Source organism: Lynx canadensis, chromosome A1 (assembly GCF_007474595.2).
Source record: "Lynx canadensis isolate LIC74 chromosome A1, mLynCan4.pri.v2, whole genome shotgun sequence".
Classification (NCBI taxonomy): Eukaryota; Metazoa; Chordata; class Mammalia; order Carnivora; family Felidae; genus Lynx; species Lynx canadensis.
Window position 1 is genome coordinate 129058228 of NC_044303.2, and position 19266 is coordinate 129077493.

General features: G+C 39.3%; 1 protein-coding gene across 9 annotated transcripts; it reads right to left on the reverse strand.

Annotated features, from left to right (window-relative positions):
- Positions 1-308: 308 nt before the first annotated feature.
- SMIM15 (small integral membrane protein 15) lies at positions 309-4160 on the reverse strand. 9 transcript variants are annotated; one of them, XM_030321668.1, is made up of 4 exons: positions 4089-4150; positions 2730-2865; positions 2504-2557; positions 309-1855 (listed from the first exon to the last, which is right to left on the reverse strand). In XM_030321668.1, exons 3-4 carry the CDS (start codon positions 2517-2519, stop codon positions 1620-1622), a joined length of 252 nt encoding a protein of 83 aa, XP_030177528.1. In that variant the 5' UTR covers positions 2520-2557; positions 2730-2865; positions 4089-4150; the 3' UTR covers positions 309-1619. The 9 variants fall into 9 exon arrangements, 7 of the variants coding, with proteins under 7 accessions (XP_030177528.1, XP_030177534.1, XP_030177514.1 ...); XM_030321674.1 differs by lacking the exon at positions 4089-4150 and adding an exon at positions 3867-4082; XM_030321654.1 differs by lacking the exon at positions 4089-4150 and adding an exon at positions 3862-4082.
- Between the last annotated feature and the right edge of the window lie 15106 nt (positions 4161-19266).

The following is a 19266-nucleotide window of genomic DNA, read 5'->3' on the forward strand; positions in this document are numbered from 1 at the left end:
AACTTCAGTGGCAATAAAAAGGTCACTAGATATCCTAGATCACCTGAGTAATATAACGAAACACTGGAGTAGCAATATGTTCATTACACTGGCACCACGTTGGAACTGACAACCTAATGTATAAAGTAGTACTGTTCAGACCAGCCCATCAACATTCTCAGGAGTCCTTAGGTATTTGTAGTTGAGAAACACTGTCCTCAACTTTTGCAAGTATGCTTTTAGCTATAAATGAAATTCATAACCCTTTGAAAAGTCATCTAATTTTAATTACTGTATTATTATTAGCCCCCCTTAAAAAAAACAGGACCTTTTTATAAAAAAGTATCAAATTTATTTCAATATCTAGTTCCATTTTTAAACTAAAGCTGGTGGACAATTTTTTGTAACTTAAAATTCATTATCAGAGGGGAGGAAAACATTAATAAGCTATTATATACTGACAGCAAATAAAATTACTGGACTATGCATTCATAAAAGCCTGTTTAATAGTAAAAAGTTCCAGTTATCTACTTAACTAAAGGAAAGATCCTTTAGCTCTTTATTTCTAATTTTAACACATATCTCATTTTGACATAATTTACCTTTTTCATCTAATTACTGGTATGATGACCAAAATTTTTCCAAATGTTAAACCTTTCTTTACCACTTAGGAATTACAACTTAACGATTACTTTTTAAGAATTCCTTAAAAGAAATTTGAAATTTTAATTTTCACCATGAACCTGTTTCATCAGAAAGTAGAATATCACTACTAGGTAAGTTAAAACAAAGAATGGAAGAAAAACAAAAAATGGCATCTATATAATGAGCAAATTATCTGATAAGACATTTTAACTACTTCACATTTCTACTTAGCACAAGAAAGAGTAAACTGGTTCCAAGGTAACACAAGGTTTGGCATTTTTACTGCAAGCTTTAAATCATAGTGTTATTCTACTCAACAAGACATCTCTAAGAAAATGGCAGTGTTCATAAGTACAAAAACTGTTATATCTGGTAGGTGGTATTCTATATAGTCAATAAGAGAATTCTTTATAAAATTAGATTTTAAAAAATGCAGAATGTCTGATAAGGGCTAAAATGAGAAAATGCAGAACACAAAAAGTCATTAGTTAATATGTGGCTTTGAGAAAGCCAGAAATGATTCTATTCCAAGAAATAAGCAATAATGATAAAAGATATAATATACTATATGCCTTTTAAGCCAAAGCACACTTTTCACCTCAGGACAGTTTTGATTTTTACATTCTTAACTCCTTTTGTCCAGAAAGGGCCCCATTCTAAGCCATTATTTAAAAAGAATTCATAATGTATCGTCATTTCTCTCCACAGGATGTTTTCGTTTCAGTACATAAGCTGCAAAATGGCAAATGACTAAGTCAGTTATAAAGAATTTATAGAATAAATGCCAATTTACAATAACTGTCAACAGACTTCTACACCAAAGCCTAAAAGTTGCAGTAGTAGAGGCCACAACTAACATGATCCTTCCATGTGCTCAGACTTCAGTGACTACAAATTACTGTCATAAAAATCAGAAAAGAAACCTCAGTGGGTCCTTCCAAAGCTGCTTAATTTTCCAAGTGATTTTTCTCTGGTTATAGAGCCTGTTCATTCCTTCAATCCTTCTTTAGTCGTTTAGCTTTTGCAATATTTTCTTGACGTTTTTGTTTCTTTTTTTGTTCCTTTTCCCTGGCTTCAATCATCTTGGCCAATTTCCAGGACAGTACAGCACTTGCTAGAAACAATGGAGTAAGGGCCAAAATAACCGTTGTAAGGAAGCCATACGGATCCTTTGCAGCCCATTCCACAACATACTCAGCCCAAGCCTTTATATCAAACATCTTGGTAGTGTCTTCGGAAAGGGGAAGAGGGAGGCAACGAGAGAAAAGACTATGTGGTTAATCAAATTTTGAAAAAGTTACATCATACAATCAGTTAACTCAGAATTCCATTTTCACTCATTAGTTTCTTGTTTTTAAAAAGCATTAAATGTACTATTTTAATAAAGACTGATATCTCCAGTTAAAAAAAACTAATCCAAGTATGATAACACTTAAAAGATGTAAAGTTAAAGATAAAAGTAAAAACCACGTGCAATCTGCCACAGGAACTACGCATTCTTGATAGTCAAGACACATTTTATTAGCACTCGACTTTCGTAAGAATTTTGAGTTTTAAACACTCATTCCAGACAACAGCTGAACCCTGTCTGTCATTTTTGGACAAAACCTCAGTACTTTTATGTACTAATTAACAAAAGTATGAATCATCAAATTTGGTGTTTGAAAAGGACAAACCATGGAGTACATGAAAGGCCAGGAGAAAGAGAGGTAATGGATGGCTGTTTCCAGGAATGAAAAGGAGAAGCTATGGGAGCCATGAAAATATCTACATTCATATGCAAAGAAATAGGAGCAAAAAAGCCACATGCTATTTTATGTACTCTTTTGGCTCTGAGGACTCCTACTTGAGGACATAATTTAATAAAGGAGAAAATTACCCACAACAGGTGCCATGCATTTTGTTCCATTTTGAGTCGGTATGGGAGGGCCATCTGTTAAGGAAGGACGGTGTGGATCTGAGTGACATTTTCTATTTTGCCTCACAGGCTTTTCAACCTTTCATGTTTGGGTCAACCTCTATTCAAAGGTGAGAATTAGAACACTTGGGTAGGAATGGGTGTATATACATCCACAATTTCAGCTGGGATTTAAAAAGTCATCTACCTTATGCTTGAGTAGTTATTTCCAACTTTGTCCTGCGATTATTAGTGAGCCAATTACAATTTCAGATGACCCTTGCTTGTCTTCTTCTTCTTTAGCTCTACCATATACTTGTGAGAGAAGATTTAAATTCTATATACTGGGTGGGTTGAAAAGAACAGATAAAAGAAAAAAATGTTTCAGTTACAACTTTCAGGATAATTTGAATACAATTTCAAATGGAGTTACTTCGAAATTCTATATATGCAATCTATAAATGACATATTAAAATTGCCTGGCACATCAAAGACATTGAATATTTATTTCCTCCTAATGTGAAGAAAGAAATCATTACTACAACTGCAAACGCCCTCTAAGAAAATCCTAATTACTGGAGTAATTACAAGCATTTTACTACATTACTTCAAAAATAAAATTATTTATGAAGCTCACTGGCATATTAAAAAAAATTACAGCATATCCATTCCTAGGTCTTGAACTTTTTTGTCACTAATTTATAGGGCTAGGTACATAATTACAAAATCAAATACCTCGCTTTATTCTTTAAGGGTTTGGGGGTCTATTCTACAATTCGTGTTCTTTTCAGAAAACCACCACAAAATACAATCCCATCACTCAAGAAAACTACCCCCGGTTTTAATATCCTTTCACCGGTCTCTTCATATATTTTCAACAGAGAACACTAATTAAAGTGACTCTAGGATATTGTTAAATACTCTAGCTTCTGTCCCCTACCCTTGAATTCGTAGGCCCCAACGTACACAAGAGGTCCATCTGTTTCTTCAGCTTCTCCAGCACGGTAACGAATTAACTAAGGCAAGCAAAAGAACTTTGCAAAAAACGAGGCACGCGGAAGTGAAGGACATGCTTTGTGGCAAAGTTTTAGCCATTAACACAAAAAAGTTATCGTCCATAAGCCACCAAGGCTCCCGTGCACTTCAATTTCGGACCCAAACGCGCGCGCCTCCCACACTTGGAGGAATAAATATTACTCCTCTTCCTTGCGTAAGGGCTCCACCGGGCTTGCTCTCCAAACCAGCGCTGCGCGGCTCCCGAAGCTGCAACTGATGGTATTTCACGCCATCACAAGCCCCGTCCACCCTTGTTTCCCCTTGCTCATTCTTGCTCCCCCTACCTCACCCGGCCGCTGGCCCCAGGGGGCCACGTTCAATCTCCCCTCGGCCTCGGCGGGCACTGGCCCGGCGGGTCCCGGAGAGCGGGTGGCCCCCGGGAATCCTGGCTCAGTCCGCCAGTGCAGTGGCCGCCTCCTCTGGGCCGTGGGCAAAACAACTGTAGCGGCCGCCACCAGACCCGCCGCATCACGGCCGGGACTTCGGGTTCGGACCCCTACTCCCAACTCACCTCCAGGCCGGAAGCAGGAAGGCGGAAGCCGCTGCTTTCCCGTCCCGCCCACAGGCCGGCCCCAGCCCGCAGTGGGCCTGAGGAAGTCGAGGGGCCAGTTTCCGGCTGCGCCATTGTTGTGTGGGTCCCGGGACCTCGACTTCCAGGACTCGCGGGGGCGGAGAGGCGGGGTAGGGCGGCGCACTGCTTACGGGCGAGCGGCAGGTGAGGCCGCGCGGGCTGTGTGGCTGCGCCCTGGCTGGTCTCTGGCCGGGAGCCGGAGTCCCGCGCCTCCTGCTGGGATGAAGGCGCGACCGTGAAGGCGCAGGTGGGCTCAGGCCTTCAGAAGCCGGTCCAGAACCCTGAGGACCCTCTGCCTTTGCCCCCGATGCCTGCCAGGGGACAGCCCCCTCCAATGCTGGAGCCACACCCTTGATGGAGGGCCCCGGTGGGTGAGGTCTGTAGCTCCTGGAAACAGACCCCAGAGCGGCGGCAAGAAAGGAGTTGGTCTCCACAATCCGCCCAAAGCCAAGGTGAGGGTCACACAGCGGCTGTTGAAGGATTCTGGCGAGTTTCTTCTCTTGGGTCACACCCACCCCTTGCCCCTCTCGTCTTCTGGTTGGACAATAGTTAAAGCCTCACCTACTGGAGACAGTGAAGCAGCTGGACCTTGGTGGATCCACTGAAGCTTGTTACTAAAGGAAAATGCAGCCATGTGTGTGAGGAGGGATTTTTGTTGTTTGTTTTTAATTTGAGAACCTAACTCATTTCACATACACACACAAATACACAAATGGTCGATACTTGCCCAACGTAAACTTGATAAATAAACTGGGCATAGAGTTCCCACAGAGATATTTGTTCTTTCAGTACACAAATAAAGGGATTCAAAAGTCAACAAGCAGATAGAGTGAGTTTAATATTGTCTTCTAGTCTACAGGAACTGAGAGATTAACTCTCGCTTGCTTGGTTGCGAGCAAATGTGATTGCTTGCCCTGAACGGCTCTGTTTCACTACCTCTGCGAATGTTGCAAGACCTCTTCACTTTTGTGTGCCAAATAAAGCAGGTTTTTATTCTCGAAAGACTATAGCATGTTCTCTTTGAGGAGCAAGCTGTGACATGTATAAATAGATATAACAACAGTAACTATTATTTACCAGGGAACAGGCTTTTGGCAAATAATCTAGTGATCTGTAATACTGTTCGTTGGGCATATGTTAATGTTTGTATGTTGTATTAGCAGCAGTTGTTTTCTTACTCATTCTTGTTTGAAAACTTGGCCGATGGTTTCAAAGCTTGTGCTGCTTGGACCTAGCCTGTACCTGTAGTAGCCAGAAAAAGCAGACTCAGTCACTGGATTGTGTATACTGAATACTTTACTTGCTGGAGGTAACTATGTGATTTCTAAAAACTTGTTCAAATAGGAATTCCCGGATGGGGTCAGATCGTATTTTAACATCCTACACTCCAGAGGCCAAGATGTGTGTGTTTTGTTTACATCTTGTATACACAGTATACCCAATTATTGCCTTTCCAGTGGTTTGCTCTGCTGCTTCCCTTGTAAAACGCATAAGAGTCTTGGGTTGCAAGAAAAGGTGCGTAAGAAAGAAAGAAGCTTCCGTTCCCCTTTGGTTGTAGTGTAGACCATGCCTTCACAGCTTAGTGCTACTGATCTAGTTTTCAGTTCCAGGACAGGATGTAAGTAAGCCCAGGAATAGCATAGGCGTTCCCACAGCCGAGCCCTTTACTGCAACCTACATCGCGTTGATGAAAGGTGGCTTCAAGATTGGTTCAGATACTGTGGACTATTTTCTGTAGTGAGGAGTCGAAGCCTGTGAGTTCAGTTTCACAGGCCTGGTCTCTGCTGATCTGTATACACTGATAAGTCACTCTGAGCCTGTTTCCTCTTCTTTATGTGGACAGTGTACTAGGTTGTCTCTGGTGTTCTTTCAGCTTTAAAATTCTGTCCGTTGGACTGAATTTGGCCATTTTTCTAACTTGTGATTCATAAGCAGCAACAAAACAAAGAATTTAGTGGAAACATAGCCAATTTTCTTAAGATCTTATTTATTTGGAAAGATCCTGAATTGGGCTTTTATTCTTTCTCAAATGTCTTTTAGAATGCCAACTTAGAATAACTAGGAAATAAGCTCTGCTTGTATTTATTTTTAAGAAATCTTATTCATGAACCAAATTTTAAAAACCTTACACTATTAAGGAGGGTTTGTCTTTACATAATTCCTGTGTAGTGTATACACCACCTTCCCTATTCACACTATTTATTGTTCTTGTATTTTGAAAATGGAGCATTACAAAATTTTAATCATTTTTTTTCTTTTTTCTCTTAAGGTAAATCCTACTCTCATTTGTTTACAAAGTCTTTTTCTCTTGTATGGTATAAAGTCGCATTTCACCTGGACTCATGTCAAATTGTGAATGGAAAAAAATTGTGAATGAGTAAAATCTGAGTAAGATTCTGTTATAATAATATACACTTGACTAAAGATCTTGAGAATTTTCTTACCTGTTCAACATTTTGTGCTTATTTATCTTCACATATTTGACTTAATTTGATGAAACTGGTTTCTTCCCTAAATTTTATTTTGTGAGTTTTTCCTTTCATTGAAACATAATTAAAATACATGTCTTAAAATGCACACTTACATGATTTAAAAAGTAATCAGGTATTAGCGGTACTTGCAAGATCATACTGAAGAAGAATAATTTCTCAAAAGCTAGTTATTGAGTGATTACTATATACCAGGTACTGGTCTAGATGCTTCATATCTATTATCACTAATCCTGAGACTAAACAACCCCAAATGATAGTATTCTTCTACCCATTTTACAGATAAGGAATCAGAGACCTAAAAAGTAGAGCAGGATTCTAAACACATCTGGCCAAAATCCCAGCTCTTCTTTAATATCCAAAGACTTGTCAAAAAGTACTGATTTCATAAAATGAAAGTACGAGTTTTGATTCTATAATTGTTAACTGACGATCACAACTAAAATTTTTCCGTACTTCAGAATTTCTTATTGCCCAGGTGGTGGCAGCATGTCTCAAAGAGCTAGTGTGGTGCAAAAGGTTCTCTTCAACCTTGCCAGTTGATTTGTCTCTTCATCTCACATACCTGATCTCTTTCAACCTCTACTTCTCTTTTGGGCTTTCACTACTATTAGACCTCTCCCTCAGTAATTAACTCCATCTTCCATCTTCCCTTCAGTTTCATCTTCTGAATAGGTCCTATTCTGCCCGTTTGCTTTCAGCCTGTTTTACTTACAATGCATCGCAAGATTTCTATTTTTTAGAATATCCATGTAGACCTAACCCAAGGAATTTTTTTCAAATATTGTTATTTTTCACCCATTGTTAAATATAGTTTGGAAGAAATGCATACTAAAATAATGAGCTAATATTATAAAATACTTGCTTAAATGAGAAGGCATATGTCTTCAACTTCTCAGATACACGAATTAAGGATGTAATGAAAACCTTTTATAAGATAGAATTAGTCTTCAAATTAAGAACAAGAACATTCAGGAGGGAGTGGTGCAAGTTTGTATAATTCAGAAGGAATGCATATAAATATATAGCAGAATAACTAGTTAAACCTATTTTGGCCCAAAATTGCTTGGGACATTATTCTCATCTTTGCAGGGCAGACGCTACCTCCTCACAATAGCCCTCTTTACCTCTATCACTTTAATTTTTTTTTCATAGCACTCCAGTCTGACAACTTGTTTACTGGTTTGTCGTCTGTTTTTCCCACTAGAAAGTAAGCTATGTGGGATCACTTACATTGGTACCTAGAATATTGTTTTGAATAATTGATTCCAAGATGTAGCATTGCTACCTACAGATAAAACTGTTTTATTTTAATTTGTGGTTTGTACAAATCATGAAATAACCCAAATCCTGTGAATTTGTGAAGTCTGTATTAAAGTACCAAACACTTGTATGTTTTCAAGGTAATAAGGGATGCCCCATTAAGAAGAGGCCTAAAGATTAGTAAATAAGGTGTTTGGAGAAAGGTAAAGTAATTGTGATTATCTTGTTAATGAAAGAACACTAATTGCTTACTAATTTCCGAGTATGTAAAAATACGTATAAGGAACATGGCAGAACATCTTCATTGATGAGATAGAAGGAATTGGTCCTAGATTGTAGGTGCTAAGATTTAAGATAAGAGCAAGCTGGAATAGAGATCTTTGAAAATAGGGCAAAAGTGTATTTGCAGACTAGATGCCCTCTCTAGATATTTTCCAACTTCATTATTCCCAATGCAGATTGCAGGAGAAATACTTATATTAAAATAGCAGATACTTCTCTCGTTTATTATTCCTTGCTGCCCATGGCCTCTTGCATACATTTTAGAAACATTCATTACACTTGAGCACAGTAGTCAGTACAGATAGTTACATATTGCTGCTTTGGGTAGTTGATAGAACTTTTTCTAACATAATACTGAAATCTGCTTTTTTAAAACTGAAACTGTTTACAGTTCTTTGTCTTCAGAATGTACTATACATGTGCTTGCAGCAAACTAATACCTTATAGTTGGAGGGCATCCTTTTGGAAGCTTAAAATTTCCAGTAAATCCTCCTGAAGCCTTGGATTACAGTGCTGTTGAAATTGTCAGATTCTAAGCTTTGCTGCTGAATCTAGAGGTTTCAAATTTTAGGCCTGTCCCTAAATGAGGTAATTGTATTAGGCATGTTAAGTTAATTTTTATTTCTGTGCTGGGGTCTTCTAGCCATTAAATAAGAATTGCTATCCCAGTTGGGAAAACTAATCCATGTGTCAGAATCTTTCAGTGTAAAAATGACGTTTATGGCAAAAGTAGCCCTTAGCAATATCACCTTCACTGGATAGAATTTTAATGAGAAACTTTCACCTTCACCTAAACAAGCTTCTTGAAGTAACCATATAAAACATTTTAACCATATTTGCTATATGATAATGTCAGGGACATTGTTCTCCATGTCATGTAGTACCCTTTATATAAAGTCCCATGTAAGATATTTTACAATGTGATTCTAAAAAACTTTTGAAAGCCACTTTTTGATAGTAAGAGGTTTGCCTCTTTTTGATTGGACTGTCACAAAGCTCAAGAGCCAAATTTGAAGTTCATTTTTAACATCAATTCTGACCTGCATTCTTCCATTTCTTCTTAAATACATTTTTTCCTATGACAAGTATTATAGATCTGTAGTTATTGTATATGTTAATGTAGTAAGGTAAGTCAAGTTCTTGGTGAACTAAGGGACAGTATAGTTTGCCTTTTTATCAAGTGCTAGTAAGTCAGACTTAAAAAAGACTTCTGATATGTAACAAGTAGTTATTTGCTAGTAAAATTCTTTCACTGATTCTAATTATAAGTCTGTTTTAAAATCTTACAACCATATCTTTCAAAACTACAGAATATAAGAAATCATTGTTTGAAATCGCATCCCAAAGTCTAATGCTAAAAGCTAGTTTGTACCTTTAATAGCCCTCATAGTATAGTGTGTATATTTGGAATCTAGTTTATAAAATAAACAAAATTTACTTGTGCCAGGCTATAAATATATATGGTTTATGTTCTCTATACCATCACTTACAGACATCTCCTACTCCCAAATTCATAAATTGCTCTTGCTGAGTTTACAGTTTGTGTTTTTAGGCTTTAAGTCAGGAAAATCTAAAAACTCAATTCTGATTCACTCTTGAAGTAAAATAAATAATAGGGGTTGTGTATGAGTTTCTAGAGGGTTTGAATTTGGAGTTTTTCTTCATTTTTAGATTTGGCCTTGATCAACTAATTTTCCATTCTCTGTAGTCAGATAATAATAATACCTGCCATTATAAAGAAAGTTGAACCAGGGTGCCTGTGTGGCTCAGTTGGTTAAGCATCCAACTTTGACTCAGATCATGATCTTACAATTCATGGGTTTGAGCCCTGTGTCAGGCTCTGTGCTGACAGCGCAGAGCCTGGAGCCTGCTTTGAATTCTGTGTCCCTCTCTCTCTTTGCCCCTCCCCCGCTCCCACTCTGTCTCTCTCTCAAAAATAAGTAGGCATTAAAAAAAAGTAAAAGTTTAAAAAAAAAGTTTGGACCCATATTCTCTTGAGATTTTTTTCATCTCTCAATTTTAATATTCTATTGCAGGACTATACTGCAGTTGTAGATTTTGTATTATTAATGACTATAGGTGTATAAGATTCTGATTTAGTCTCTAGTTCTAGGTTCATATTTGATTTCATGATGTGGAGAAAAAAAATCATTTACTATTTCTCTGCCTGGGTTCCCATGTCCATAAAATAGAATTAAGAATACTTGTTTTTTGCAACACTAACTAGTCAATGAATAATTGTGTGGTATCCTCTTTAGAGAAGGTTGTAGTCTATAGAAACCATCTATAAATTGATTGTTGGAGCTTACACAGATTCCCAGCGAATTATGTTATAAATAGTGGTTACATTCATTTGGCCTGTAAATGCCTATTTGACACACAGTATAAGTGGAAAGAGTGCCTTTGCATAAAGATGGTAGGAGATAATTTTCAATACTAGCAATAAAGTAGTAAAAATTAAATGAATTTTTGATTGCCTTATACCACAGTAAGGTCTTATACCAAGTGATGGAAAGTGGATTTACCTGAGTCCATATTTCCCCCAGATTTTTACATCCTGGAAGGTATGAATGATTTGTCAGCACTTTTTGACCATCTTACCACATATACAGGATGATACATCTTATTGTATAGGCAGGCCAGGAATCACTGTTGCAGCTCTTTTCAAGTCGGCTAACCTTTTTATACCATAGGAAACTAAAGCTGCATATGGGTCTATAAATTATTCATGTGTGTATGCAATGCATGCAGAATATATTTGTATACATTAATCTGTGATGTGCCCCTCCCCCCACTCTATATATGTAGAAAGATGTACAAACTCTTTTTCTTTTTTAATTTTTTTTTAATGTTAATTTTTGAGAGAGAGAGAGCACGAGCATGAGCGGGGGAGGGGGACAGAGAGAGGAGACACAGAATCTGAAGCAGGCTCCAGGCTCTTAGCTGTCAGCACAGAGCCCGACACAGGGCTCAAACTCATGAGCTATGAGATCGTGACCTGAGCCAAAGTCAGTCGCTCAACTGACAAAGCCACCCAGGTGCCCCTGAAGTATAGACTCTTTAGAGGAAGCCTCATGATTCTACCAGTCTGTTCCAGCCTGCCGTATAAATCTTCCAGCGTGATAGAAGACCATTTATTTCAGACCTCTGCAGTTCTAAGAGATACTTTCTTAGGGTACTGGTTGCAGTACAGACTCTGGAACCAAACTACCTAATTTGAATTCCAGCTCTTCCTCTTGTTAGGATCATGAGGCTACTATGAGAATGCACCTCACAGACCCCCACTGCAAGGACTTTAAGTGACCAAGGATCCCAGCTGCTATGCTCTGAAATCCATCACTGTATTTGTGCCAAGACCTTACTTCTTTCACAGCTCAATGACTGAGCATGGCAGAGATACTAAGGCCCATTTTGGGGAGACACAGCCTCCTCTGATGGCCAACAGGGACACAAGGACTCTGCCATCACTTTGCCAAGCCTTCTTTAGGCAACATGGCCCTCTAGAAACCTTCCACTCAGTCTTCCTTCCCTCTCTCTTTCACTTAGAGTCAGACTTGCATCATGATGTGACATTTCACCCAGTCTTCCTGGCTCCCCACCTCCCGATTATCTCTCATAGATATTTACCCAATAAAAATCTTACATATTTAATAACATCTTTGCTGCTGGGATGGTAAAATTGACATTTGGAAATGGCTCATCCATCTCCTGGCCTGAAGGTGCCACCCTGATTGGCAACGAGCTTCTGGTATAAGGCTACAGATTAATTACTAAAGATTTCACCAGTGTTGATATGGTGAATTTGAAAAATATGGGAGGAATAGCATCTACAAAGACAACAGAGTTGGCCGATTACTGTAAAATTGTATAGTAGCACTGCAGAAGGAAAATAGAAATAGCTGTTAACAAACCATGAGTACCTAAATGTCAGATCTGGAGGGCCCCTGTGATAGTCTTTATCGCCTGTAGAAGAATAGAGTCTGTTGAACCACTTGCTGAAGAGCTAGCCAGTTGTTGGAGTCACAGAGCTCCAGAGGTATTTGAGCATTTAGGTAACCTGGTATTTAGGTATCCTGGTTCTGTTAATGTGAAGGTGGGAAAATCTAGAATCCTAAACATAGGATGGTGTCATCCTGATAGATGCCCCTGTTCTTCCCTCTGGAACCTTAGGGCTTGCAAGGTAGCCCTTCTCTAGTAAGAACTAGCTTGTTTGCTCTGCTGGAGATACTACAGAAGCCTCTTGGCCATAAGGCAATAGCCCTCCTCCTCTCCCCACTTTCTCCTTTCTTGGCTGCCAAGTGACTAACTAACCAGTAACCCAGTCAATAACTGGGTTAACTCTCAGCAAAGTGAAAAATGTCTGAGTTGCACTGGCAGCCTGGGTAGGAAGGAATAAAGAGGCTGAGCAAATGGGCATGCTGGAATGGATACATTGCATAAGGTCAGAAGATCTACTGGTGGCTTGTACTCCATGAGAGGACCATTCACCCAAGCCCAGGAGGAGAGCACTGGTGAGAGAGGCATCATCAGCATCACTAAGAAGTTTGGTGGTAGCTCTCCTCTGCTGGCCTGGCATAAAGGTAAGAGAAGCAGCCACAGAGCTGACTCATTAATGTCCACGGGAATAATGAGCCCTGAAGTAATGAAGCCAGTGGTGTTGCTTAACTGCCAGAAGCTAAAAGGTCACAATTATCATAAGGCCATTCTTAGATCCAAAGGAGCTTGACCCACAAGGAGTTCTAGAGTCAGCTAAAACAGCCTAGTCTCCCTAGGGACAAAATAGATGGGCAGTCCTTGAGGGTGCTGATTAACATCTCTTACCCTAAAAAGCAAGAATGGATGAACAGGAGGCCAAGGGCAGTGACAGCAATAAAAAGTCATGATCCCTTGCTTAGTTCCCAGACCTGAAACAATTTTTAGATCTAGAACAGAATATGTGTTTGGGTCCCAAAGAAGAACCCTACCACACCATGGAAACTACGTAAATACATGACATTTCTCCAAAATGGCTTTATGGCTATCTGAGTGACTCTACACCAGGGAAAGAGGAATAATCAGGTGTCTTGAGGACTTTTGGTCATAGGATTTGAGTTGATGTCGGCATCTGCAGATTTAAAGCAACATCACAGCCTTCCTGTTATAATGGGCACCTACCAGACCAGGTGTACTGCCTAAACTTAGTCTCACAGTGGGCTTCAAGTGCATAACAAGTATTTATGTGGCAATTGGAGTAACTGCCACATTGGATCCCTGGTCTGTGGAGTAGGAGTTCTAGTGGGGATTGCCAAATGGAACCTTCTGAAACTACACTCCCCACCCCCCATCCCTCTCATCAAGATAGTAAATCAGGCTCAATATTGTATTTGGGGGGAATAATGAAGATGAGTGCCAACATTTAAGACCTAAAAGATATGGGAGTGCTGGTCCCAATTCTCTTTCTTTAATGTAACAATCCAGCCCCTAAATAAACTGGATAGATCCTGGAGAGTTACTATGGACTACTGCTGAGTTAACCAAGTAATAACTCAGCACAGCTGCTGTTCTATGCTGGACTCACTGCTAGAACAGATTAGTAAGGCCTCAGATACATGGTGTGTCAATGATTTGGCAATGTGTTTTTTTTCCATTCCAGTTAGAGAAAAGAATCAGAAACAGTTCACCTTAACAAAGAACAGTAACACTTTTCATTTAGACTGAGTTTTTCCTCAGGGCTGTGTTAACTCTCCCATCCTCAGTCATAATATAATAAAGACATATGGACCACCTAAATAACCTCATGACAGTACACTGGTCCATTTTACTGAACATCACGTGGTTGGGCAGATTCACAAGAGGTGGCTACTAAGCTGAACATATCAGTAAGATACGTGTACCCTAGAGGATGGGAGATAAACACTAAGAAGATTGAGAGACCAGTCACTTTAGCAAAGGTTTAACCATCAGGGGAATACAGGATATCTCCTCCAAAGTGAAAAATTGCTGCCTCTTGCAGCCCCTATGACAAAGAGGTAAAACATTTTGTAGGCCTCTTTTCCTTCTGGAGACCAAGCATTCTACAACTAGGAATAATACTGTGGCTCTTCTACCAAGAAATATGGAAGGCTGCCAATTTTGAATGGGGCCAGGGCAGGAAAGTTTCCTGCAACGGTTTCAAGCTTCAGTGCAAGCAGCCCTGACAGACACTTGCAGCATGTGATCAAGCAGACCTTAGTGGTGTCAGTGGTGGGGAACAATGCAGTGTGGAATATGGCAAGTCCAGTTGGGGAATCATAATACAGGCCCCTGGGATTCTGGAGTAAGGTCATGCCATCTGCAGCAGTTAATTGTAGAGCTATTGACAAACAGCTCTAGTCATGTCTCACTGGGTTCTGTAAAGGCAATGCCTGACCGTGAAATAGTTAAACCTGCCCCTCCTCCAAGTCCCTATTGGAGTGAATGACTGATTTTCTAAATCCATCATTCCATCTATGTTTATTAGTTGACACTGTAATAAAAGGAAGTGTTCTTCTCTGTTCATTTATTTATTTTTAGCAGATGGACTTGTGGATTCTTGGTTAACAGATTAAATCCATTACTACCATTATTTTGATGTTGTAATTGCCCCACATTTGCCCACTGGAGCCCCAAAACTTTCCCTTTGTGTGTTAGAAGCCCCAGATGTGTCATGTACTCAACAAAATTTGAGTCCTTTTGTGCTTTTTGATACAGTCAAATATTCCAGGTTCATCTTATACTTTCCCTGACCTAGCCCTGAATCAGCCATTTTTGCAAGGAGCCCTGCTTTCTTTTCATGGAAAATGGTATTCAGGAACCAAGATCTGAGTGCTGGGTTTGCTCATGCTGCTGCTGTGTCATTGCTTGTGGCCCCTCTTAGCAGATACGTACATATACAAACAGCTGTATTTATACCTGTTAAAAACCATAAGTTTGTTTTGATGCCTTCAACTGCAGTCTATCACTCCTTTCTATTCTTCCCCTTTTCCTTATTTGTAATTCCCTTAACAAAAATAATTCTGGCTGCCATTACCTTTAAAGTATAATTTTACTCATTTGCTCAAGGCTGAAGTACACAGAAGGTAGTTCTAGAATTGCTAATTCATAGTATCTTGAAAAGAAAATTTACAGGTGTTTAGGTGACCTGTTTACAACCCCTCAGTTTGGCAGCTGAAAAGCCATCTCATAAGTAAGGTTCATGAATTCAAACTAAAGCCCCAAATAAGTGTGTCTAGGTCAGGAGAACTGGATGGCTCAGGGGGGTTTGTTAAAGGGCTACAGAGCTTCAACAGTCCAGGTTAGTAGCTTCAAACTTCATGTCTGCTGTAACTCACATAATAGGTGACACAGAAATGTTTCTGTTGGGTAATAGTAGTTGATCATGGCTTTATTTCCTAGGTCTTAGTAAGTATAATCATGGCATTAAGAATTGGTGCCTCAGCTGAAGGAAAGGACAGATTTCACCGTCGAAGGTGCAGTTTAATCTTTTTTAAAAGCAAATTGCAGGGGTGTCTGGGTGGCTCAGTAGGTGAAGTGTCTGACTCTTGATTTTGGCCCAGGTCTTGATCTCACAGGTTTGTGAGCTCAAGCCCCACATCAGGCTCTCCAGTGAAAGTGAGGAGCCTGCTTGGGATTCTCTGTCTCCTTCTGTCTCTCTGCCCCTCCCCCATGCATGATATCTCTCTCTCTCTCTCTCTCTTTCCTTCCCTCCCTCTCTCACTCTCTCTCTCCCTCCCTCTCAAAATGAATAAACTTAAAAAAAAAAGCAAATTATAATAGATCGTTCTTAAGCTTTTCCTGCCCATGCACAAAGCACAGTTTCTCAGTGACATCTTTATAACACTGTATTACAATTATATCCTTTTTAAAAATCACATCAGGGTTTATGATCTAATAGTTTAAAACAAATATTTAGGAGATGACTGAAGGAAAAAGGTGTTATTAAATGCAGTACTCTTAATCTGGAGGCTAGCACTCTACACCAAAACCTGAGGGTGAGGTACAAGGTGATATAAATTAAGTTTAGGATTTTGTGTAAATGTGCTGTCGACATCAGACTTCCAAGTATGCAGATCATTTGTGCTTTGACACCAGTTTCTTTTTGTTTTTAGTACTTTGTATGGTTTTGCTAAATATTATTAAGCAGTTTCAACTTTCCACCTTAGCATTGAATGGTAAGCAGTCTAAAGACAAATGGATTCTTCTGTAATGATAGTATCTCTCTGAGGAAAGCTTAAATTTTGGTTATTAAGATCAGTAATCAGTGTTGTGCAGTACATTACCTTTTTTCCTCTAAAATGAGAGGTAAACTTAAAGTTTATTACTCTCTTCAGCTTAATGTCAGTATGTTAATTTGCCTGTTTTGCTTGGTATTATACCTTTAGATTTACTGTTAACTGCCCTTCACTAAAAAGAAATTGTATGTTAAATCCTCAAAGTATCCTGTTTTCTGTGAACTTGAATAACTTAAGAAAAGAAAGGGGCATTTTTGATCTTGGAAAAGCACATTGACCTAATTCATAAGGCCTTGTGAAGGCTGTTATGCAAACTGACTTGCCTTGACATTATCTTGTTTAAAAGGCATTAAATGCATTAAGCTAATGCATCTACCCTTAGATAATGAAAGAAAAAATATAAATTTATTAAAGAGTACACCTGTCAGTTTATTTTTGGTTCATCTCGATCAGTTTTACAAGAAGACCAATGACATGCGTACTCCTAAGTTGAAGACAATCTGGTTCAGATTCCTATAAAATAGGTTAATTTTTAAGTCAAGTATCATTAAACATCTGTGGTAGGCAGCTTTAAAGATAGCTCGCAATGATACCCACTTGCTTATATCCATTCCTTTGTTTTATTCGCTCCTGTTTAGTTTAGCTAAATCTAATGACATGCTTTTGATTAACAGAATATGGTAAAAGCAACGGGATGACATTTCCAAGGTTAGGTTACAGAAAGATTCTGGCTTCCATCTTGCTCACCCTCTCTTGCTTTCTCACTCTCTTTAATGGAAGCCAGTTGCCACATTGTGTGGTGCGGCACGAAGAGGCAGGGATATTAAGGAAGTCTTTTACTAACTGTCAGTGAAGAACTGAATCTTACCATAACTGTGCATGAGCTTGACTACAAGCTCTTCCTCTCTGTCAAGACTTGACGATGACGGTCCCAGCTAACACCATGAAAGCAGTCTTACGAAAAAACCCTGGGTGCCACTGTGCCAGATATACCTGACCACAAGAAACTGTGCGATAATAAGTGTTGATTGTTTTAGTTGCTAAATGTTAGGGTCATTTATTACTCAACCAGAAGTAACTAATACAATGTCCTTTAAAAAAATAAATCACAAAAGACCCTCAAACTTTGTGTTTTCTGGTAAAGCTTTAACTGGCATTTCCAGACCAATGATTTAGTGCAGTGGTTTTCAACCACTGACATTAAAATCACCTGAGGAGTTTTTAAAAAAAAAAACTTCAAATGCCTGGGCTTCACCCCTAGAAATTCAATTTGAATTGGTCTGGGATGGGTCCAGGCCTCAGTATTTTTAAAAGTTCCCTAAGTAATTCCAGTGAGTAGATGAAGAATCACAGATTCAGTATAAATTGACTTAGTGAAGCCCCCTCTGGGTGCCAGCTGTACAAGCTGTAACATTGGGAGCTGGAGCTCACTTTTTTTTTTTTTTTTTTTTTTTTTTTTTTTTTTATGAAATTTATTGACAAATTGGTTTCCATACAACACCCAGTGCTCATCCCAAAAGGTGCCCTCCTCAATACCCATCACCCACCCTCCCCTCCCTCCCACCCCCCATCAACCCTCAGTTTGTTCTCAGTTTTTAACAGTCTCTTATGCTTTGGCTCTCTCCCACTCTAACCTCTTTTTTTTTTTTTCCTTCCCCTCCCCCATGGGTTCCTGTTAAGTTTCTCAGGATCCACATAAGAGTGAAACCATATGGTATCTGTCTTTCTCTGTATGGCTTATTTCACTTAGCATTACACTCTCCAGTTCCATCCACGTTGCTACAAAGGGCCATATTTCATTTTTTCTCATTGCCACATAGTACTCCATTGTGTATATATACCACAATTTCTTTATCCATTCATCAGTTGATGGACATTTAGACTCTTTCCATAATTTGGCTATTGTTGAGAGTGCTGCTATGAACATTGGGGTACAAGTGCCCCTATGCATCAGTACTCCTGTATCCCTTGGATAAATTCCTAGCAGTGCTATTGCTGGGTCATAGGGTAGGTCTATTTTTAATTTTCTGAGGAACCTCCACACTGCTTTCCAGAGCGGCTGCACCAATTTGCATTCCCACCAACAGTGCAAGAGGGTTCCCGTTTCTCCACATCCTCTCCAGCATCTATAGTCTCCTGATTTGTTCATTTGGGCCACTCTGACTGGCGTGAGGTGATACCTGAGTGTGGTTTTGATTTGTATTTCCCTGATAAGGAGCGACGCTGAACATCTTTTCATGTGCCTGTTGGCCATCTGGATGTCTTCTTTAGAGAAGTGTCTATTCATGTTTTCTGCCCATTTCTTCACTGGGTTATTTGTTTTTCGGGTGTGGAGTTTGGTGAGCTCTTTATAGATTTTAGATACTAGCCCTTTGTCCGATATGTCATTTGCAAATATCTTTTCCCATTCCGTTGGTTGCCTTTTAGTTTTGTTGGTTGTTTCCTTTGCTGTGCAGAAGCTTTTTATCTTCATAAGGTCCCAGTAATTCACTTTTGCTTTTAATTCCCTTGCCTTTGGGGATGTGTCAAGTAAGAGATTGCTACGGCTGAGGTCAGAGAGGTCTTTTCCTGCTTTCTCCTCTAAGGTTTTGATGGTTTCCTGTCTCACATTTAGGTCCTTTATCCATTTTGAGTTTATTTTTGTAAATGGTGTGAGAAAGTGGTCTAGTTTCAACCTTCTGCATGTTGCTGTCCAGTTCTCCCAGCACCATTTGTTAAAGAGGCTGTCTTTTTTCCATTGGATGTTCTTTCCTGCTTTGTCAAAGATGAGTTGGCCATACGTTTGTGGGTCTAGTTCTGGGGTTTCTATTCTATTCCATTGGTCTGTGTGTCTGTTTTTGTGCCAATACCATGCTG